We start from the raw sequence: 23016 nt of genomic DNA, 5'->3' as shown, positions 1-23016 counted from the left end.
CCAGTCGGTGGTTGCTGGAGTACTTTTCTATGCAGTGGTGTGCTGGGGGAGCAGCACAGCAAAGAAGGACTCATCCAGGCTGGAGAAACTGATCAGGAGGGCTAGCTCTGTGGTCGGCATGAAGCTGGACACTCTGGTGACAGTGGCAGAGAAAAGGACATTAAAGAAACTGATGGGCATTATGGACAATGCCAGACATCCTCTGCACACGGCCATAAACAATCAGAAGAGTCTGTTCAGTGACAGGTTGCTTCTCCCAAAGACAAGAACTAACAGACTTAAAAACTCCTTTGTCCCACACGCCATCAGACTGTTTAACTCCTCCCTGGAGGGGAGAGGGAGGGGAAACAGGAGGACAAAGGAGGGGGGAACAACTAAGCTGTAGTGCCTCTTCACCTCACTGTGCAATACCTTTTGTGCAATACTTTTGTAAATAGTCAACGGTGCAATAGACTCAATACTTGAAATGTGCAATTCACTTGTATTTTTATTTTTATTCCTATTTATTCTATTTATCCCCTTCGTATATTTTATTTATATTGTCTCTGTATTTATTTATATAAAAAAAAAAAAACACCCAGCACGCCCCTGCGGGCGGTTTATCCTTCAAGCTCGGGTCCTCTACCAGAGGCCTGGGAGCTTGAGGGTCCTGCGCAGTATCTTAGCTGTTCCCAGGACTGCGCTCTTCTGGACAGAGATCTCCGATGTTATTCCCGGGATCTGCTGGAGCCACTCGCCTAGCTTGGGAGTCACCGCACCTAGTGCTCCGATTACCACGGGGACCACCGTTACCTTCACCCTCCACATCCTCTCGAGCTCTTCTCTGAGCCCTTGGTATTTCTCCAGCTTCTCGTGTTCCTTCTTCCTGATATTGCTGTCATTCGGAACCGCTACATCGATCACTACGGCCGTCTTCTTCTGTTTGTCTACCACCACTATGTCCGGTTGGTTAGCCACCACCATTTTGTCCGTCTGTATCTGGAAGTCCCACAGGATCTTAGCTCGGTCATTCTCCACCACCCTTGGGGGCATCTCCCATTTTGACCTCGGGACTTCCAGGTTATACTCGGCACAGATGTTCCTGTACACTATGCCGGCCACTTGGTTATGGCGTTCCATGTATGCCTTGCCTGCTAGCATCTTGCACCCTGCTGTTATGTGCTGGATTGTCTCTGGGGCATCTTTACACAGCCTGCACCTGGGGTCTTGCCTGGTGTGATAGACCCCAGCCTCTATGGATCTTGTACTCAGAGCTTGTTCTTGTGCTGCCATGATTAGTGCCTCTGTGCTGTCTTTCAGTCCAGCTTTGTCCAGCCACTGGTAGGATTTCTGGATATCAGCCACCTCCTCTATCTGCCGGTGGTACATACCGTGCAGGGGCCTGTCCTTCCATGATGGTTCCTCGTCTCCCTCCTCTTTCTTGGGTTTCTGCTGCCTGAGGTATTCACTGAGCACTCGGTCAGTTGGGGCCATCTTCCCAATGTATTCTTGGATGTTCGTTGTCTCATCCTGGACTGTGGTGCTGACACTCACCAGTCCCCGGCCCCCTTCCTTCCGCTTAGCGTACAGCCTCCGGGTGCTGGACTTGGGGTGAAACCCTCCATGCATGGTAAGGAGCTTTCTTGACTTTATGTCAGTGGCTTCTATCTCCTCCTTTGGCCAGCCTATTACCCCAGCAGGGTACCTGATCACGGGCAGGGCGTACGTGTTGATGGCCCGGATCTTGTTCTTACCATTCAGCTGACTCCTCAGGACTTGCCTGACCCTCTGCAGGTACTTGGTGGTTGCAGCCTTTCTAGCGGCCTCTTCATGGTTCCCATTTGCCTGCGGGATCCCCAGGTACTTGTAACTGTCCTCTATGTCTGCAATGTTGCCTTCTGGTAGTTCAATCCCCTCAGTTCTGACTACCTTCCCTCTCTTTGTTACCATCCGACTACACTTCTCCAGTCCGAACGACATTCCAATGTCATTGCTGTATAGCCTGGTAGTGTGGATCAGTGAATCGATGTCTCGTTCACTCTTGGCATATAGCTTGATGTCATCCATGTACAGGAGGTGGCTGACAACTGCTCCGTTCCGTAGTCGGTATCCGTAGCCAGTCTTGTTAATGATCTCACTGAGGGGGTTCAGGCCTATGCAGAACAGCAGTGGGGACAGAGCATCTCCTTGGTAGATCCCGCACTTGATGGTGACTTGTGCTATGGGCTTGGAGTTGGCCTCTAGTGTTGTACGCCACATCCCCATTGAGTTCCTGATGAAGGCTCTTAGGGTCCCATTGATCTTGTACAATTCTAGGCATTCCAGTATCCAGCTGTGGGGCATTGAGTCATAGGCCTTCTTGTAATCAATCCAGGCAGTGCACAGGTTGGTCAGTCTGGTCTTGCAGTCTCGGCTGATTGTTCTGTCTACCAGTAGCTGGTGTTTTGCGCCTCTGGTATTCTTGCCAATTCCTTTCTGTGTCCCACTCATGTATTGACCCATGTGCCTGTTCATCTTAGCCGATATGATGCCTGACAGGAGCTTCCATGTAGTACTGAGGCAGGTTATTGGTCGGTAGTTGGAGGGGACCGGTCCCTTCTTGGGGTCCTTGGGGATCAGGACCGTCCGACCTTCGGTTAGCCATTCCGGGTGTCTCTCGTTAACTAGCAGCTGGTTCATTTGTGCTGCCAGACGCTCGTGGAGTGCAGTCAGCTTCTTTAGCCAGTAGGCGTGAACCATGTCGGGCCCTGGTGCTGTCCAACTCTTCATACTGGAGACCCTTTCTTGGATATCTGCCACTGTGATGGTTACTGGACCCTGTTCAGGGAGGTCGCTGTGGTCTGCCCTCAGATCCACTAGCCACTGAGCATTGCCGTTATGGGTTGCGTCCTTCTCCCATATGCTCTTCCAGTATTGCTCTGTCTCCAGCCTTGGTGGTGCTGTTCTCTTATTGTTCCCTTGCCACTGAGAGTACACCTTTGCTGGTTCTGTGGAGAACAGCTGGTTTATTCTCCTGCCTTCTATCTCTCTGGTGTACCTTCTCAAGCGGCTGGCCAAGGCTGTGAGTCTTTGCTTGGCAGTTTCCAAGGCCTCAGGTATGGACAGCTTGCTGTATTTCTTATGCACCTTCTTTGTCGCACCTTTCTGCAACTCCGTTAGTTGGCTAACCTCCCTCCGTGCTACTTTGATCTTGGCCTCTAGCCTCCTTCTCCATGGAGGGTACTGCCCCTTGTGGCTGTTCAACTTGTAGCCAAGCATCTCACTGATCACTGCTGCCGTATTGTAGATCAGCTTGTTAGTGTCGGTAATTGTGGTTGTAGGTATTGCCCGTAGTGCTGCATTAACATCATCTAGCAGACCTTCTGAGGGTACTTCACGTAATCTTGGTAACCGGCTACGGGGTATCCAGGTTTCAAGCTTGGCCATTATCCTATTTTTCAGGTCAGTTCCTCTCGCACTCAACGATCCTTCTCCTATCGCACTTGGGGCTATGTACCCAATCTCGGGTGGGGGTGATGATATCTCCCCCCTGACCTGGCGTCCTGACTCCTCCTTGCCGTAGCATTTATGTTGTACCTCGTCAATCTCTAGCTGTGAGAGCAGTCCCTTATATATATATATATATATATATATATATATATATATATATATATATATGTGTGTGTGTGTGTGTGTGTATTATATATATATATATATAATATTATGTAACTCTGTAACTTCTGTCAGTGCTGTGCTTTTTTGGAAATCGAATTTCCCAGAGGAACCCACCCGAGGGATTAATAAAGTTCTATCTAATCTAATCTAATCTAATGGAACCGAATCGTTGCCCCGTTCCCTTTTGCTCATCACTGCTACGTCCATTGCTACGTAGTCATAGGGTTGCCAACCGTCCCTTAAAAAACGGAATCGTTTTTTTTGTAGAAACAAAAGTACACGTCCCGTATTGAGCTAATAAGGGACGCACTTTGTCCCGTAATACAGTGAGAATCAAAAGTGGTCTATAAATGTTTATGGAATTAACGCTTTGTTGGAAAACATAATTCCCAGCCCCTCTCCTGCTTTGTGACCAATGAGCTGACAGCACACTTATGACAATTCGAGTATGACAATTCAGATAACCGCTCATCTCATTGGTCGAGGAAAGGTCGCTTGCGGAGAAAATACCGGAAGACAACAGATGACCACAACAAGAAGCATGGCCAACAGGGAAACAAACGCCGACACTGCGGTGCAAGTCTCGGACGACAGTACACCTAAAGCTGGGCAGACACTGTGCGATTTTTTCAGTCACGTTATTCAGCTCCTGCTCAAACTGCACGATTGACTCGCAGTTGGTAGGTCACGATGCAGGGTCTCACACTATACCGCCCGATGCTCTGATGCGACCTGAGTGCTCACACTGTGCCTCCATAAAATGAAGGTTATAACAGAAAATCTGTCGCTCTCTCTGTCTTTCACTCACACAGACACACCACCACCATCAACTTTGCTAAATTGCTAATGAAAAACATGATCAGGCAGCTGTGATTGAGCAGCATGTAAATCCAACTATTTTCACGGTTGTTGTGGTCGTGATAATTTTGTGAGGCCACATCGAAAAGGCTCGGATGAGCTTTCCAAAGTTCTACAAGTTGTGCCTCCATCGCTTGTGTCCACATCACAGCCGTGCTGCTCCGTCTTTTTCACCGACGTTTACGTGTTTGCGCGTGAGCAGTGTGAGCGGCTGTGGTGACACGCTCACGAGCGATTGATGATCGGGAGCTGGTCGTGAGGTGTTAATCGCTTCTCGTTACCCCACGTATACTACACGATGAAGGCCAAAATTGGGCCGATCACCAAATCGGTCGCATGACTCAAAAATTGTCTCAAAATGGGCCAAAAATCGCACAGTGTAAGCCCAGCATTAGAGCAGCAATGTTTGTTCGCTCAGAGAAAGAAAAAAAAGGCTGCAAAAGTACAGGGAGGAATGGGAAAAGGAAAACACCTGGCTGGAAAAGTGCACGATAACACATATAAAGCGCACTGCACTGTGTGCCGGCGCACTTTTTCCATAGGCATGCTTCTAATGGTGGGCACATGAAGAACATGAGGGGCGTGAAAGCTCGGGGAACCCTTAACCAATTTGTTGTCCACCAGGCCACGGCAGAAGCAGATATGGTATGTAAACACTGGTGTGTTTGTTTTTAAACCCTCTGGTTAAGGTTAATATGGGCATGTGCAGTGAATATCAGCGCTATGTGGCCAGAAGTGTGATAATATAATTTATTTTGTGTAATAAACAACTGCAAGGATAGATGATTACAACAAATAGATGACTAATACATAAAAGTAATACATGAATAATGATGATGAGTTATGATGCGTAATCATGGGAACAAGCGGGTTTACAAACAGGAGCAGCTGATTAGCATTAGAAAAGCTGAAATAATACCTCAACTGAAGCCAATTGTACTAAATGCACTAAATGTGCACTGTTACAAGAATATTTTTCGTTCTATTGCTTTCTATTAATTTATATAATTTTAAGTTAAGTAGGACAGAGTTCTTTTAAAGAAAGATTTACTTATATTCTCAAAAGTTAAGCATGACAGGCTTCTGTTTAAGAAAGAGACCTGTTTTACTGTGTTAATGTTGTCATTTTGAGCTAAAAATAAATGGCTAAATGATCATTTGTGTCCCATATGGTCATGTCACAAAGAATATGCATCTGCTTAAATCAAATTCAAGTCAAATGGTTAAAAAATAATTTCACACACAAAAAAAGAGCTACCACACTGGGAAGGGTGAAGACAACTGGGTTGCCCGGCCCTGGCCACGAGGTGTCCCTTATTTATTTTTCAGGGAGATGGCAACCCTACGTAGTCATGATCCGTTCCTTCTCTGCTGTCTTCCTTTCCATCACATGGCGATGTTGTTTCTTGTTTTTTGAGGTCGAGTTTGAATTTAGCAGGTTTAACTATACTTGGGGCAGTCATTTTACTACTTTCGAGTGGAAACAATAACGAACACAAAGTAAATTCTGGGACAAGTTCAACGAGCTCCTAATTCGTGCGACTGCTCAACTCGCCATCTTGCGCCACCGTCTCACTACTAGATGAACTTGTGACACACATCTGCAGTAGAGGCTGAGTGGCTGCTCTCACACCTGGAGCATCCAAATCGACCCACAAACACGCTGAAAGATGCAATGCCATCAATGTGGATTGTCAAGACTGAGAGACCTCTTCCCTCTGACCCCTCCCCAAACCCTCAAACCCTCCTACCCACCTCGACATACAAACTCTGTGTGGCTTCACGTGTTCTGTTGATGTTTACATGATCGAAATAACTTGAACACAAACACAAACAAAGAGGAAGACCGCACCGGAAGGAAACAACTACAAGTCCCAGCATCCTTTGTGTTTAGGGAGCAGCAGTGAAAGTGAAAGTATTGAGCCTCCGTTCAGAGCAGCAGGAGGAGGAAGGTGGAGCTGAGGCAGGTGAGTGTTAACATGAATATGTTTCTTCTTATGACATAAAATAATTCCACGCTGTTCGTGTCTGTGGGTGAAATGTGAGGCCGGTCGGCTCCTCTGAGCGCTGGTTTCCTGTAAGTAGAGAGGAAGTGAGTTTAGCTGAGCCTCCGTTTAGTGTGAGAGAGCAGGAGGAGAGTGAGAGCTGTGCTGAGGCAGGGTGAGTGTTAACACCGCTCTGACATTACTGTGTCTCTGTGGCGGGAACAACAGGCTCCGTCAGTGGAGGCAAAAATAATCAGACTTTGGTTTTTCAAAGGAAACAACTTTATGTCGGAAGTTCCCGCACGCTCATTGGATAACGAGGTGTCAATCTCGAGCTATTAGCCAATGAGCGTGCGGATTCACAGAAAGACCCGCCTTTATCACGGGACTTTAAAAACTACAATGGCGACAGAAACTCCGTGAGTGGAGTTCAGGGTGACGTTATGAAACTGTGACGTTTGAGCCACTTCCCGTTGATCGTGAAACTGATGGTTTCTGGTGTTTGGGTCTGTTTTTCTGTATTTATGCAGATAAAGTATAAACTCAGATGAATTATACCATCAAATGTTAAAGGAAAATATCAGGATGAGTGTCTGTGAGCTGAGAAGGACGTGAAGCGAGCAGTTTATCCCAGAGCTGAAGCTGCTCTGTGTGCAGAGATGAGCTCAGATTCCTGCTGTGATTGATCAACAGTCACAGAAATGTAGACTTGTAGTTATTACTGCAGTATGGTCACAGCAGATACTGATAAACATGTATTATGAGGATGGATGATCAAGTTTCTCACTCTCTCCTTTAAATCTCAGTTTTTTCTTCTTCACAGTTTATCTGTTAATTTATTAATGAATAACACTGAAAGAGTTTCTGTTATATTTCCCCTTGAACATCAGCTTATTAGGGCGGCATTAGGAAATAGCCCCCCTCCAAAGAATGAATAAATGAATGATGATAATAATAAAATGATTCAAAAGCAGAGCTCAGAGTGGTAGAATGGTCAAACATGGATCCACGGGTGGTTCAACTGCATTTGGTGACGTGACTAAAGCAAATCTTTCAAATAATCCCACCATCAACGGGATGTTGTCTCCTTTACTACGGTTACTTTACTTGGTCACCGTGTGAATTTCTTTGAAATGAACCAAATTCTTTTATTTGTCGGTTGTTGCATATTTAACCTCTACAGTCAGGAAAGGAGGAGATGAGGCCTCAACAATGTTGGGTTGTAGCTGTGGTTCAGGTTAGAGTGAGTGTCCATGGAATAAATGTAAGTCAGGGAACTGGAAACATGACTGTGTTCAAACTTTGTTTACCTTTTTATAATGAGTCTAATCAAAGGTGGACAGAAGTATCTCCACTGTGACTTTTCTGTGTCACCATCAGAGCTTCTGCACAGTGTTTCTGGGGCAGATAACATTGCAGCATTATGGAGACATTATGGAGACAAAAAGAAAAGCGTCTGGACTTCTTTAAGTTAAACTTAAAGAAGTCCAGACGCTTTTCTTGGACTGTTCAGTGTTGAGTCTCATTCACACACTCCCTCAGACTCTTCACACACTGATTTGCTGACATAAACACACTCCTGTGTGCTTTCTTGGCTTAACACACACACTGAGGACCATCTACAGACTGTGAGCTCCGTCTTCTTTGTCTTTGGAGCCGAACTCTGACAAAGTTAGGAACAAAACTTTCTCCAGCGTGTGAACTTTCCTCCTAGACTCAGTCTGAGCAGTCAGACCACATATTTCTAAAGCAGCACATGAAGGTGTGGCTCACACACACACAGGTGAAGGAAACAGCTGCAGTATTAAAAACTGCTCCACTGTCTACAAATATATGAACTGAATGTTTCTTTCAGGCTGTAAAAACCTTATTTATCCTCCATTACAGTCCTGCATTCAGAGCATTACTTCTGTTATATTAGTACATGTATTTTATTCTGATGAACACATGAAACTCTGAGCTGGATTGAATCCATTGAATCAGAGTCCAGGACTCAGACTAAACACACTGAATGTGTCCTGAGCTCGGCCGCTGTTCCACAGTAACTGCTGTCAGAGTCACTGTTACTGAGTTAGCTTAGCTAGCAGAGCAGCTAGCAGTTAGAGTATGAACTCTGTAAGCAGTCAGCTCGGTCCTGGACATGGTTACTGACATAAAGCTGCTCTCTGCAGCCATGTTTGACCTGCTGCTTTGTAGGACTACAGTAATGGAGGATTTGGAGGCTGAACTGGGCTCTGTGACACTTTTTGTAGTGAACTGATGAAAGCTGCGTCTCAGATGGACGTTAGTCCAACACATCAGACACGACCTCTGCAGCTCTCAGTTGATGTGCACATGAATGATTTGTGTTTCCTCTGCAGGTGAAGGTAGAAAGTGTGTGTGAGCTGATGTGAATTGAGCAGCATGGATCAGTGTGAGGACAGAGAGGAGGGAGTCCCTCCCTCTAAAAGCACTCTGTGTGGGGAACATGAGAGCCAGACCAAAGCTCAGAGGTGAGATGACCATCTCTAACTGTCCATGACTCTTCTCCATGTCACAGCTCAGCACTCACATCACTGCTCCATCATTATTCACACTCATACCTCTGTGTGTGTTGTTTTAAAGCCCAGAGCTGTGGGGCGTACCAGGCTCAGCTGGACAAAACCCTAAAACTAATCCAGAACCTGGACCTGAACCCAGCTGTGTTTCCTTAAAGAGCAACGAGTCGAAGGGTGTTGGTGTAAACTTTAACAAAAGACTGTTATGTGACAAAGAGTAAGTACATTATTTTTATGAGATTGTTCATCATGTCTTTAATTTAATATTTCCAGTTTTCCTTCCTGTCTCATGAAGCTGTGACATTTATTGTTTTTCTTTTAGGATCAATAAGAGGCCACAATCTCCTGGACCTGAACCCAGCTGTGTTTCCTTAAAGAGCAACGAGTCGAAGGATTTTGATATAGACTTTAAAGGATGTTCTTCTGCTGCTGAGAGGTAATGTGTGTCTAGATGTTGTTCCTGACTCTGTATTTCTGAATAAATCCTCATGTTTAATATCAGCTCAGCTCTTTTTCACACATTTCTATGTTGGTATGTGAAGCGGTGTGTGTTGGGGTGTTTCCACAAACACAGCAGTCAGAGTGGAAAGAGTGGATGTTGTAGGAGGTGTTTGTGTAGTGAAGAGGCTGAGTGTCTGTAGGACTCCAGCTGCTCCAGCAGGTGTCTCCTTTGTGCTTTGCTTCAAACACAGTGTAGGGAGGAGCTTCCACTCAGGTGTTTCAGGTGTTGCTGGATGGAGGAGGACAAATAGTTTTTCCCTTCAGTGACACTTCAGCAGCTCAATGTTCTGGGAGATGTTTGTCTTTATGAAGGTTTATGGATTCTTGTTCTTACTTTGGTTAAACTGAGCAATACATTTTCCATCTAACATTTAAAGTAAATTTCCAGGTGAATAAAAGATCTGCAGCTGCAGCCTCTGTGATGTTTCACAGTCTGAAAGTAACAAATTCAACCAGAGTTCAAACAAAGGCTTAATATACGTGTGTGTTTGATATAATGCCAACAAGTACAAACAGGTGTTCTTACAGGTCTTAATCACAGAGGTCTGATAAGTCTGGTGACTTTCACACTCAGCAATTTTGCTGCCTTTTATTTTATATTGGCCTTTTTAAAGCCCTTCAAAGTCTCCCACATTCATACAGAGCTTTTAACACCAAACTCCTTTACAGTCCTTCTCCTCTCACACACGATCACACGACTGATTTGTCTGCAGCAGCTGTGTTACTGCTAGTATTTTATTATGTGTGTAATCTCCTCATATTGTTCCTGTGGTTTAGTTTGACTTCCTTCTGCAAACTCAGCTGCTCTGTTGCTGATACACGTCTCCATGAATATGATTGATCAGATGCTGCCAACACCATGTGTTTCATGTGAGCGCTCAGCTGAAACCCTGGGTTGACTTATCGAGTTAATAACAAGCCTCACGTGACTGTGAATGCTAAAGTGAATCCAGATAAAGGAAAGAGACCCTGCTAATGTTGGACTCACTTCTTAGTGTAGATCCCAGGAGGAAGTTCAACATAGCCATTCTTTGTGCTAGCTCGACCAAACCTGAGAGCACAGTGCAGGATAATGATCATCATCTGTCTCTGTCAAGGACATTTAAACTCCACAAATAACAAAAATTATTATATTTGATCATTAAAAATGATGATTAAACAAAGTGTCAAACATACTTAAGTAGAAGGACTGATGTTTGTGTTAAAATACCCTCTTAAAGCTGAAATACTGATTCAACTTTCTCCAAAAGTTGTTTCTGTTCATAGCGTTTAAATGGTAAATGGCCTGTATTTATATAGCGCTTTTACTAGTCCCTAAGGACCCCAAAGCGCTTTACATATCCAGTCATCCACCCACACATTCACACACTGGTGATGGCAAGCTACATTGTAGCCACAGCCACCCTGGGGCGCACTGACAGAGGCGAGGCTGCCGGACACTGGCGCCACCGGGCCCTCTGACCACCACCAGTAGGCAACAGGTGAAGTGTCTTGCCCAAGGACACAACGACCGAGACTGTCCAAGCCGAGGCTCGAACCGGCAACCTTCCGATTACAAGACGAACGCCCAACTCTTGAGCCACGATCGCCCCCCCGTTTAGTGGGAGAAACGTTTTGTCTCTCATCCAGGTGACTCCTTCAGTCTCAGCTGACTGCAGGTTTCAATCTTATAAACAGGACATTTGCATAATGACTGAAACCAGCCCACTGAAGGAACAATGGGCTGGGAGGTCAGTTCCTTAATCTTAATTATGAAAATTCTCATGACCATTGATCAACAACCACTGATCAATGTCCATGAGCACCATTCAGAGAGTTGGGGAATGGCTGCAATCACAGCATTGTAAGATGGTGACAGATGTACCCTTAGGCCCCTCCTCGATTCAGAGATGGTCTTTCTCTTTTCACATAAATGGCCTCCTTGACTCCGCCCTCAAACCAGCGTTCCTCCCTGTCCAGGATGTGTACATCCTCATCATTGAAAGAGTGTCCACTGGCCTGTAGGTGTAAATAGACTGCAGAGTCCTGGCCTGACGAGGAAGCTCTTCTGTGTTGTAGCCAGAGGTTGTTTGGTTTCCTCGATGTATAAATCCTGCCAATCCTCCTGCACTTAACAGCTACACTATGTTACTCTGTTTGTGTCGGGGGACCCGATCCTTGGGGTGGACCAGTTTTTGGCGCAGCGTGTTTTGGGGTTTAAAAGCCACAGAGACCCGGTGTTTAGAAAAAATCTGTCTCAACTGCTCCGATACTCCAGACACATACGGGATCACTACAGGTTTTGTCTTAGTCAGCGGTTGTCCTTCTCTCCTGGATCGGCTGGAGCTTTCTTTAGGTGCCTTTGCAGCTTTGACAAAAGTCCAGCTGGGACGCTACATCCAGATGAACAGAATCAACTTTTGGAGATTTACTTTCCTGGATGATTGAGAATGGATCAAGACGTTCCTCCTAAAGTGTTATTCATGCTGCTAGGATGGGCTGTGGCAAAGAGAACAGAGAAAATCCAAATCAGAGTTTTTCTCTGAATTAAAAGCAAGGAAACAACAATATATTCTACATGGTGAAACTGATGGTTTCTGGTGTTTGGGTCTGTTTTTCTGTATTTATGCAGATAAAGTGTAAACTCAGATGAATTATACCATCAAATGTTAAAGGAAAATATCAGGATGAGTGTCTGTGAGCTGAGAAGGACGTGAAGCGAGCAGTTTATCCCAGAGCTGAAGCTGCTCTGTGTGCAGAGATGAGCTCAGATTCCTGCTGTGATTGATCAACAGTCACAGAAATGTAGACTTGTAGTTATTACTGCAGTATGGTCACAGCAGATACTGATAAACATGTATTATGGGGATGGATGATCAAGTTTCTCACTCTCTCCTTTAAATCTCAGTTTTTTCTTCTTCACAGTTTATCTGTTAATTTATTAATGAATAACACTGAAAGAGTTTCTGTTATATTTCCCCTTGAACATCAGCTTATTAGGGCGGCATTAGGAAATAGCCCCCCTCCAAAGAATGAATAAATGAATGATGATAATAATAAAATGATTCAAAAGCAGAGCTCAGAGTGGTAGAATGGTCAAACATGGATCCACGGGTGGTTCAACTGCATTTGGTGACGTGACTAAAGCAAATCTTTCAAATAATCCCACCATCAACGGGATGTTGTCTCCTTTACTACGGTTACTTTACTTGGTCACCGTGTGAATTTCTTTGAAATGAACCAAATTCTTTTATTTGTCGGTTGTTGCATATTTAACCTCTACAGTCAGGAAAGGAGGAGATGAGGCCTCAACAATGTTGGGTTGTAGCTGTGGTTCAGGTTAGAGTGAGTGTCCATGGAATAAATGTAAGTCAGTGAACTGGAAACATGACTGTGTTCAAACTTTGTTTTCCTTTTTATAATGAGTCTAATCAAAGGTGGACAGAAGTATCTCCACTGTGACTTTTCTGTGTCACCATCAGAGCTTCTGCACAGTGTGGAGAAAGATCCAGAAGCAGAGCTGGACTGCAGACAGCCAGTCAGAGCAGCTGTGTACAAAGTAAGACTGAACATCTGTCTGCTGATGGACTCATTTCTGAAAACTGGACTTCTTGTGTTGTTCAGACATTGAAGAGTTTTCTTTCTCTTTAGTCTCATTGTTTTTCTTTCTTTCAGCAGATGTTGGTCTGCAGGAGGTTTTAGATGAACATAAGATCAGTCTGAGGAGGAGATGTGAACGTGTGACTGAAGGAAGTGATGAAACAGGAAGTAGAACCCTCCTCAACACCATCTACACTGAGCTCTACATCACAGAGGGACAGAGTGAAGAGGTTCATACCCAACATGAGGTGAGGCAGCTGGAGACTGCTTCCAAGATGGACGCCCTCCATGACGCTCCAATCAGGTGCCAGGACATTTTTAAAGCCTTACCTGACCAACAGAGACCCATCAGAGTGGTTCTGACCAACGGCGTGGCTGGTGTTGGAAAAACCTTCTCAGTGCAGAAGTTCACTCTGGACTGGGCAGAGGGCTTGGAGAACCAACATGTCAGTGTGGTGGTTCTGCTTTCATTCAGGGAGCTGAACCTGATCAGAGATGAGCAGTACAGTCTTCTGGAGCTGCTCCATGTTTTCCATCCAACATTACAGAAGGTCACAGCAGAGAAGCTGGCTGTCTCTCAGCTTTTGTTCATCTTTGACGGCCTGGATGAAAGCAGACTTTCATTGGATTTCACCAACAGGAAGCTGCTGTCTGATGTCACACAGAAGTCATCAGTCAGCCAGCTGCTGACAAACCTCATCCAGGGGAATCTGCTTCCCTCGGCTCTCGTCTGGATAACTTCCCGACCCGCAGCAGCCAATCAGATCCCTCCTACATGTGTTGACAGGCTAACAGAAGTACGAGGCTTCACTGACGCCCAGAAGGAGGAGTACTTCAGGAGGAGATTCAGTGATGAAGAGCTGTCCAGCAGAATCATCTCCCACATGAAGACATCCAGGAGCCTCCACATCATGTGTAGTATCCCAGTCTTCTGCTGGATCACTGCTACAGTTCTGGAGCACATGTTGACTACAGAGCAGAGAGGAGAGCTGCCCAAGACCCTGACTGACATGTACTCACACTTCCTGCTGGTTCAGACAAAGAGGAAGAAGAACAAGTACCATGAGGGACGTGAGACGAGTCCACAGGAGCTGACGGAGGCTGACAGGGAAGTTCTTCTGAAGCTGGGGAGGCTGGCGTTTGAACATCTGGAGAAAGGAAACATCATGTTCTACCAAGAAGACCTGGAGCAGTGTGGTCTGGATGTGACAGAGGCCTCGGTGTACTCAGGAGTTTGTACAGAGATCTTCAAAAGAGAGTGTGTGATCTTCCAGAAACCAGTCTACTGCTTTGTTCATCTGAGCATTCAGGAGTTTCTGGCTGCTGTCTACAAGTTCCACTGTCACACCAACAGGAAGACAGAGGTGGTAGAAGGTTTTCTAGGGAATTTCCGAGAAGAATACAAAAACAGATCTTTTTTTAAGAACATGTTCAAGTCTTATAGCTTCACATCACTGGATGTCTTTTTGACTAAAGGCATGTATAAATCCCTCCAGAGTAAAAATGGCCACCTGGACCTGTTTGTTCGCTTCCTTCATGGCCTCTGTCTGGAGTCCAACCAGAGACTCTTAGTAGGTCTGCTGGGTCAGACAGAGATCAGTCCAGGAACCATCCAGAGAGTCATCAACAACCTGAAGGAGATGAACAGTTATGAAATCTCTCCTGACAGAAGCATCAACATCTTCCACTGTCTGATGGAGATGAACGACCTCTCATTATTTCAGGAGATCCAAGAGTTCCTGAAGTCAGAGAACAGATCAGAGAAGGAACTCTCTGAGATCCAGTGCTCAGCTCTGGCCTTCATGCTGCAGATGTCAGAGGAGGTTCTGGATGAGTTTGACCTGCTGAAGTACAACACATCAGAGCGGGGACAACAGAGACTGATTCCAGCTGTGAGGAACTGCAGAAAGGCTGGGTGAGTCCAGATGTGATCATTAACATCATTGATCAGTGTAGGTTAGTAGTTTAATGTTGAAAATAAAATCAGATTGTAACCACAAAGTGTTTGTGTCCGTACGCTGCAACCTTCCACACCATTCCTTTATTGTACAGACTCAGCAGCAGCTCCATGGATCCCAAATCCAAGAGTGGAGAACAGATTTGAAGTGTGTCACATCCATGCAGTCACAGCTGTTTCCACCATGTTTCCACTGATATTAATCCTGTTCAATGACACGTTTCATATCAGTGAATATTTTCTTTAGGACGTCCACTGACATGTTTAAGTGTCCTGCTGGAAATCACTCAAATCATCCATGAAATCCATGAAAAAGCCAAAAGCAGATTAAAGCCAAACAAAGATTCTCATTAAAAGTCTGCAGGTCTGAGAGAGACTCAATCGTTGTGTCATGTCAAACACAGTAAGAGGAGCTGAAGCACAGATGTGAAGAGCAGATTCATCAGATTATGACCTCACTCTGTTTTGTCTTCATATACATTCAGTCTGTGTTTATAATGCAGATTTTCTGCTTTTATAATAACACATTTTATATTTTCTATCATCACAGACTGACTCAGTGTGGACTCTCAGAGTCTCACTGTGAAGTTGTGGCCTCAGCTCTGAAGTCCAGCCCCTCCCATCTGACAGAGCTGGACATGAGTAACAACAACAACCTGCAGGATTCAGGTGTGAAGCTTCTGTGTGCTGGACTGGAGAGTCCAAACTGTCGACTGGAGACTCTGAGGTGAGTTCACTGACTGCGGCTGTTGTTGTTTTTCTATATTTCAGGTCTTTGATGTTTGAAACTTTCTTTAGTTCCTAAATGTTCAGGATGTGTCTGAAGACAAATGTGAAGAAGTTTGAGTGCTTTCAGAAATGTTGTCTTTCCAAACGACTGAACAACAGTTTTTCCTTTTGGCTCCAAACAGAAGTGACAGACTTGAGCAGGGTTCATTTAAAGGCTGACAGAAGTGGAGTGGTGACGGGGAGATGTTTGACAGGACAGTGTTTCAGCCTCCACAGGTTCATGTTGTGCTCCATCAGTCAGTGAAGATGAAGTCAGTGCTGATGAGGCTGTAGAGTGTGTGAGGGATGTGAATGAGGATGATGAAGATCTGATGATAGCAGATAAAAACAGGCTGCAGAGACTTTGAGCCATACAGGGCACACAGTGTGTGTACAGAACAGCTGAAATCATTATGGAGGCCTCACTGGAATATGGAAGCATCACAGTACAGCTTCAGTGAAGCATTAAAGTCTCTGATATGAGATGAGAAATGAAGCAGCCAGAGCTTTTTCATGAGTGGAAATCCACTGTGACTGTGAGCTGCTGCTACAGCCTCCAGATTAGCCAGCAGCTCATCCTGCTCAACATTTCCTCACCAACTTTAATGGAAGTGTGATGTTTTCAGCTGGAGTGATGGTCAGGGTGGCCTCCCTCTCCTCTTCTTCTCCTCTTCCTCTTTCATTTGTAAAGCCACTTCTGCTGCTTTCATTCATTTGGAAGTCCTGTAGCTGAGTTTGGGAGAGACTAACAGCCTCGGCAGCAGAGGGGAGAAAGGCTGTAACACCACCACTTTACTCTGTTCTACCTGTCACATCATTTTATCAGGAAACAAATGTGCTCATGTTTTTACTATGTTTGTCTTGAAGATGTAAGAAGATCACATGGTGCTTTTTATTATTGTGTTGGTTTGTTTCCTGTCTCTTGGATGGAGCCCAGCTGTGCGTGGCCCCTGGGCCTGTGGTCAGAGTGTGTGCTGGATAATCCGGCCCAGGATGAGGCCAAACTGACATGGGATGAAATGTCTGTCACATAATTGAGCTTTGTGAGAAATGTACGACTTTAATGTGAAACATTCAGAGTTTTTTCTCTTGTTGTGTTTGTTTGAAGCTGCTTCCTGTTGGCTTCAGCTGTTTGGAGTTTCCATTTTCTAAACTTCTACATTCTGAACCTTCTTCAGCTCTGAACAGATGATGAAACACTGAATGATTTCAAGCTCACACTTTGTCTAATAAACTTACATCTTTCATTCTTTATACAGATTGTGGGGCTGTGGTTTGTCAGAGATCAGCTGTGATTATCTGGCAGCAGCACTGAAGTCCAACCCCTCCCATCTGAGACAGCTGGACCTGAGCTACAACAACAACCTGCAGGATTCAGGAGTGAAGCATCTGTGTGGTTTCCTGGAGAGTCCAGGATGTGGACTTGAAACTCTGAGGTCAGTCAGCATGTTTTAGTTGTGCTGAGATGAATATGATGTGAAAGTTGTGCTGACACTAAACTGCAGACATCAGGCTGATATTATACTGATCCACACTGAGGATCTTCATGGTAAAGTCTGTTTTCTTCTTCTCTGGTTTAGTCCATTGACTGCAGCAGAACAATGTTCACATTTCAAACAGTGAGACTCAACGTATGGCCCGCGGCCCACACGCGGCCTGCCCACCTTTCCTGATTCAGAGAGAGGGGACCCTGATTAACTGTGTAGTGTTCTTCCTCACAGTTCTAAGTATCAGACACAACAATGAATAATCCACAGCTGACTGTCTTTAGCAGGTCAAAGGTCACGGCACACAGCAGACAGTGGGAAATATTATAACTCTGATCATTTATCAGCACATATCCATATGTATAAAAACAAAGCTGACACTGTGAGACTTGATCAGAGGTGTGATCATCACAGCAGAGGCCTTTGTGTCAAAGTCACTGAGGATCAAACAGAAACACATGAAGCAGATTTTCCTGTTCTGGCTTTTTATAGCAGATAACCTTCAAAATATTCTGCAGTCCATCAAAAACTGAAGCAAACCATGAATCAACATGTGAACATGAGCTGATGCTGCTGAAGTGAAGCAAAGTTACAGAGGTTTGATTACAGACACAGCTGAGAGTTTGTAATCTGTCATCATTTTAAAAGGTTTACATTTCTTCAGTATATCCACATTTGCAGCTGCTACCTCAACCTCCACTTGTCCAACACAACTGCTGTCCACTGCCTCCATGACATTGTGATTTTGCTGTTGGTCTTCTGTCAGATCTTCATCAATCACTTCTGCACGGGGCACACCTTCAGACTCTGCAGCTGCATAACGAAAGCCTGTAAGATAAAATTAGACATAAGGTAAATGTACACCAATATTCCAATGACAGGTGTGTGATTCATCTGGAAGTTATGTGCGGATTAGTGTACAGTGATAGCAATTTAGTATGTTTTTAGAGGGGGGGGGGGGTTGTTTACCTCCGATGGGTGCTCTTTTTCGCTTCCGTTGCGTACGCCTTGAGTGCCGGTCCGAGTCTGATACAGGTATGTCGTCATGCCCCATGTGCAGTGTTGGTGCCCAGTCTGGATTTGTTACATCCATTTCATATGCTGGTTTGCCTGCAATAATGCCAAATCATAAGCTACTCAGTCGACATGATGTGGTTCTGCAGCATCACACATTAGCATGTTTTATCTCATTATCTATGACCTCAGCACGTTGAAAATCACACTAAAAGCCTTTCAAGAGTGATATGAATTAATTTAGAACTCACCGGAAAGAAAATGCCGTGAGCAAACCAACAAAAAGCTGGGGATTGCAGAGAACTCGATATCCGCTCGTCTCACCGCTGCAATCCAAGCCTGACGTCTTTGTTTAGTAATATCGGATACATGGGATCCCTCACGTTGCCTCCAGGATGGAAAACGATGAAAAGAGAGCCCGTTATCCAGCTTCTTGCCTTCACGATCGTGTGATCTAACGTTGCAACTGACAACACAACACGTACGATCCATAGCTGAAATGGTATCCTTTGGCTGGCCTACTGTCATGGCGGAAGGGGGCATGGCCCATCTCCCGTGACATCACGCTCCAAAGCCCTATAGGTGGGAAAATGTACCATGTCGACCAATCAAAAATGATATGGAAACATGACATTTGGTTGTTTAGCAAAAGGGGGAAGTTTTAGGAGTGACCGGCAAGAGAGAGCGAGTGAGCGAAAGAGAGAGAGAGTTTTGATACGTGAGAGATTTGTGACGTTTACCGTGTTTGGTCTCAAGTTAGTTTGTTGTCTTGTGTATTTAGTGTGTAGCTGTTGTTTTGTTTTGTGTGTCAGTTCTACTAGTGATCGTCACAGTTGCTGCCTTAAAGCCAACAAAGGCAGATTGCAGTGTAAACGCTGAGTGACACACCTGCTGTCAGACCTGCAGGTTTATCCCTGTGCTGTTCTCATATGTGTTAGAGTGACACAAACTATTGTTTGACACCTGATTGTTCTGTAAATAGTTTGAAATGATTATATGAAAAACGTCTGAGCCTTGGCTGCATTTTTTGGTAAATAGTACCATATAACTTTGTTGTTTGCAAAACGTGTGCGTATTTTTAAAAGTGTACAATCTCTATTTGCATTTCAAGTTATGAAGATGATTCGTTAAACATGTGTGTGGTTTTTACAGTCAAAATATCACTTTCTACTTGTATTTTAAATTTTGTCTGAATTTAGATAAATTGTGCTGATACAGTTGGTCAAAATGAGAAAATAACAGATTGGCAAGATAAACTGTTTTTAAAGGTAAAATATAGAGGCCACATCAAAAGTAGTCAAGAAGGGTTAAAGGCTAAAAGCAAAGTTGTCACCAAGTACTGTTTATATTTGTGTGTATTGCTGCAGCTTTTTTGAGTATTAATTTGGTGCCTTTGTGTGAAATAATGGTATTGTGAGTGATCCATATAGTCACAAAGAATAGCCACTTGTTTCTGTGCTACCAAAGTTCCCCGGCTTTCATTCAAAATGTGTTTATCGTCAGCACCTGCACATTAAACTACTTAAACATTATAAATGTCTTCAAGCTCACACTGAGGCCTGTGGGGTACTATCAGCCACTGAGACAGTACACACATTTATATGTGTTTGTATATGAATATTTCATACTTTAAGACTGCCTGTTTATTTAAGGGAGATGAACAAAATACATTGGAATTGTACAAAATAATATCATGGATGATAAATTAAATAGATTTTAAGTAGATGCTTGTGCATTCTTAAAGTCTTATATGTTGAACTGAACTATGTGATCTGTTCAAAGCCTTAATCTTAATTTGAAGTGAAATGTGCATTTTGAGTTTATACACTATGTATATAAGGCGACCGTTTCCTTTTGCAGTATTTTTGTGTGGTGTACTTTTCTATGTCTTAACAAAAGGGGAACAAAGGTGTTTAAGTTCACCTAGGATGATGTGTTTTAATTTTCACATGGTCTTGCTTGAATTTGACCCTGACAAAGGCGTATGAACTCTGTCAGCTGTTTGGAGTTTCCATTTTCTAAACTTCTACATTCTGAACCTTCTTCAGCTCTGAACAGATGATGAAACACTGAATGATTTCAAGCTCACACTTTGTCTAATAAACTTACATCTTTCATTCTTTATACAGATTGATGGACTGTGGTTTGTCAGAGATCAGCTGTGATTATCTGGCAGCAGCGCTGAAGTCCAACCCCTCCCATCTGAGACAGCTGGACCTGAGCAGGAACAACAAGCTGCAGGATTCAGGAGTGAAGCATCTGTGTGGTTTCCTGGAGAGTCCAGGATGTGGACTTGAAACTCTGAGGTCAGTCAGCATGTTTTAGTTGTGCTGAGATGAATATGATGTGAAAGTTGTGCTGACACTAAACTGCAGACATCAGGCTGATATTATACTGATCCACACTGAGGATCTTCATGGTAAAGTCTGTTTTCTTCTTCTCTGGTTTAGTCCATTGACTGCAGCAGAACAATGTTCACATTTCAAACAGTGAGACTCAACGTATGGCCCGCGGCCCACACGCGGCCTGCCCACCTTTCCTGATTCAGAGAGAGGGGACCCTGATTAACTGTGTAGTGTTCTTCCTCACAGTTCTAAGTATCAGACACAACAATGAATAATCCACAGCTGACTGTCTTTAGCAGGTCAAAGGTCACGGCACACAGCAGACAGTGGGAAATATTATAATTCTGATCATTTATCAGCACATATCCATATGTATAAAAACAAAGCTGACACTGTGAGACTTGATCAGAGGTGTGATCATCACAGCAGAGGCCTTTGTGTCAAAGTCACTGAGGATCAAACAGAAACACATGAAGCAGATTTTCCTGTTCTGGCTTTTTATAGCAGATAACCTTCAAAATATTCTGCAGTCCATCAAAAACTGAAGCAAACCATGAATCAACATGTGAACATGAGCTGATGCTGCTGAAGTGAAGCAAAGTTACAGAGGTTTGATTACAGACACAGCTGAGAGTTTGTAATCTGTCATCATTTTAAAAGGTTTACATTTCTTCAGTATATCCACATTTGCAGCTGCTACCTCAACCTCCACTTGTCCAACACAACTGCTGTCCACCGCCTCCATGACATTGTGATTTTGCTGTTGGTCTTCTGTCAGATCTTCATCAATCACTTCTGCACGGGGCACACCTTCAGACTCTGCAGCTGCATAACGAAAGCCTGTAAGATAAAATTAGACATAAGGTAAATGTACACCAATATTCCAATGACAGGTGTGTGATTCATCTGGAAGTTATGTGCGGATTAGTGTACAGTGATAGCAATTTAGTATGTTTTTAGAGGGGGGGGGGTGTTGTTTACCTCCGATGGGTGCTCTTTTTCGCTTCCGTTGCGTACGCCTTGAGTGCCGGTCCGAGTCTGATACAGGTATGTCATCATGCCCCATGTGCAGTGTTGGTGCCCAGTCTGGATTTGTTACATCCATTTCATATGCTGGTTTGCCTGCAATAATGCCAAATCATAAGCTACTCAGTCGACATGATGTGGTTCTGCAGCATCACACATTAGCATGTTTTATCTCATTATCTATGACCTCAGCACATTGAAAATCACACTAAAAGCCTTTCAAGAGTGATATGAATTAATTTAGAACTCACCGGAAAGAAAATGCCGTGAGCAAACCAACAAAAAGCTGGGGATTGCAGAGAACTCGATATCCGCTCGTCTCACCGCTGCAATCCAAGCCTGACGTCTTTGTTTAGTAATATCGGATACATGGGATCCCTCACGTTGCCTCCAGGATGGAAAACGATGAAAAGAGAGCCCGTTATCCAGCTTCTTGCCTTCACGATCGTGTGATCTAACGTTGCAACCGACAACACAACACGTACGATCCATAGCTGAAATGGTATCCTTTGGCTGGCCTACTGTCATGGCGGAAGGGGGCATGGCCCATCTCCCGTGACATCACGCTCCAAAGCCCTATAGGTGGGAAAATGTACCATGTCGACCAATCAAAAATGATATGGAAACATGACATTTGGTTGTTTAGCAAAAGGGGGAAGTTTTAGGAGTGACCGGCAAGAGAGAGCGAGTGAGCGAAAGAGAGAGAGAGTTTTGATACGTGAGAGATTTGTGACGTTTACCGTGTTTGGTCTCAAGTTAGTTTGTTGTCTTGTGTATTTAGTGTGTAGCTGTTGTTTTGTTTTGTGTGTCAGTTCTACTAGTGATCGTCACAGTTGCTGCCTTAAAGCCAACAAAGGCAGATTGCAGTGTAAACGCTGAGTGACACACCTGCTGTCAGACCTGCAGGTTTATCCCTGTGCTGTTCTCATATGTGTTAGAGTGACACAAACTATTGTTTGACACCTGATTGTTCTGTAAATAGTTTGAAATGATTATATGAAAAACGTCTGAGCCTTGGCTGCATTTTTTGGTAAATAGTACCATATAACTTTGTTGTTTGCAAAACGTGTGCGTATTTTTAAAAGTGTACAATCTCTATTTGCATTTCAAGTTATGAAGATGATTCGTTAAACATGTGTGTGGTTTTTACAGTCAAAATATCACTTTCTACTTGTATTTTAAATTTTGTCTGAATTTAGATAAATTGTGCTGATACAGTTGGTCAAAATGAGAAAATAACAGATTGGCAAGATAAACTGTTTTTAAAGGTAAAATATAGAGGCCACATCAAAAGTAGTCAAGAAGGGTTAAAGGCTAAAAGCAAAG

General features: G+C 44.1%; 2 protein-coding genes across 2 annotated transcripts in view; both read left to right on the top strand.

Annotated features, from left to right (window-relative positions):
* LOC309700493 (uncharacterized protein) overlaps window positions 1–23016 on the top strand; it is a 2098293-nt gene that overhangs the window by 391171 nt on the left and 1684106 nt on the right. Inside the window, exon 17 of the mRNA XM_082524046.1 lies at window positions 20449–20625. Within this exon, the coding sequence (XP_082380172.1) occupies window positions 20449–20625 (177 nt within the window). The remainder of the gene's footprint in view (window positions 1–20448; window positions 20626–23016) is intronic.
* The window catches only part of LOC309700558 (protein NLRC3-like), a 191047-nt gene that overhangs the window by 148826 nt on the left and 19205 nt on the right, over window positions 1–23016 (top strand). The window contains exon 8 of the mRNA XM_082524163.1: window positions 17078–17254. Within this exon, the coding sequence (XP_082380289.1) occupies window positions 17078–17254 (177 nt within the window). The remainder of the gene's footprint in view (window positions 1–17077; window positions 17255–23016) is intronic.

The sequence above is a fragment of the Aulonocara stuartgranti genome, assembly GCF_965226115.1.
Source record: "Aulonocara stuartgranti genome assembly, chromosome: 3".
Classification (NCBI taxonomy): domain Eukaryota; kingdom Metazoa; phylum Chordata; class Actinopteri; order Cichliformes; family Cichlidae; genus Aulonocara; species Aulonocara stuartgranti.
This window is presented reverse-complemented; position numbering and strand designations above follow the sequence as displayed.